The 1,099-nt window shown below is 25.8% G+C and overlaps 1 protein-coding gene across 1 annotated transcript; it reads left to right on the top strand.

Annotated features, from left to right (window-relative positions):
* Positions 1 to 329: 329 nt before the first annotated feature.
* On the top strand, positions 330 to 1,029 carry LOC112601265 (ribosomal RNA small subunit methyltransferase NEP1; the record flags this gene model as incomplete). Its single annotated transcript, XM_025348773.1, has 2 exons — positions 330 to 712; positions 786 to 1,029. Coding segments are annotated over exons 1-2 (376 nt in total), but the record flags the coding sequence as incomplete, so codon positions are not given.
* Between the last annotated feature and the right edge of the window lie 70 nt (positions 1,030 to 1,099).

Below are 1,099 nucleotides of genomic sequence, written 5' to 3'. Positions count from 1 at the left end.
AAAAAATCGAAATTAAAAAATAAATAAACTGATTCAATTAATTTTCAATTCAGTAAGGTACAGTCGGTAGAGAAATATTATATTATTTAATTTAAATAAAATAATAATAATAATAACTATTTTGTTTAAATAAAAACCGCCAAACCTATTTGTTTATTTATCATCATATCACATAGATATCAGCATAGATAATATATTATCTATGGATATCAGTTATCATTATGAAATAAAATAAATGATAATACCCCTTGCTAAAGTGAGAACACTATATAAAAGCAGTCTGTCTCTCATCCACATTCCGGCTCACAAAATCTGTTGTTAATATAGGAATGGCATAATATGCCAAAGTTTATAATATTATCTATAAACCTTGGGCATATCCATTCTATTATTGACTATGGTTATATTATTCTGTGATAGTAGTTTAAAGTGATAGAACCTAAATGATAACACCATGATAAAATCTAAACAACACTCAACCATTAATGATATCATCTATGCAGTCAACAACACGTGTTATTTTAATATTATTAATTTTTAAATTTTTTATAATATTTTTTGTTATACTGTTTAAAAAAAAATGGGTAAAAAACGTAGGCGTACTGACGAAGAAACCGAATTTGATTTGACCAGAAAAGCCAAAGAAGTAAAAGACGATAATGAAAAACGACTTATTGTTATTCTAGAAAATGCACAGTTGGAAACTGTTAAAGTAATTTTATTTAGATATTGATTTATTACTTGAAATCGTAATTTTTAACTATAATTTACTTTATAAAATACAGGTAGGAAAGTCTTTTGAATTACTAAACCCTGATGAACATTCACATATATTACGTAAAAACGGCCGAGAGATAGGAAATTGTAGACCTGACATTTCTCATCAGTGTCTATTGATGTTATTTGACAGCCCACTAAATCGTGCTGGTCTTCTTCAAGTGTACATTCACACAGAAAATAATGTTCTTATTGAAATAAATCCACAAACACGAATCCCTAGAACATTTAAACGTTTTGCTGGACTAATGGGTAATAATTACTATTATAATAATACATAAAATAATATAATAAGAAATTTATTTTAATATTTTTTTTTTTT

The sequence above is a fragment of the Melanaphis sacchari genome, unplaced genomic scaffold (genome assembly GCF_002803265.2).
Source record: "Melanaphis sacchari strain LSU unplaced genomic scaffold, SCAv2.0 Contig76_pilon_pilon, whole genome shotgun sequence".
In the NCBI taxonomy this organism is placed as follows: Eukaryota; Metazoa; Arthropoda; class Insecta; order Hemiptera; family Aphididae; genus Melanaphis; species Melanaphis sacchari.
Note: the sequence above shows the minus strand (reverse complement) of the source record. Positions and strands in the feature narration are given on the sequence as shown.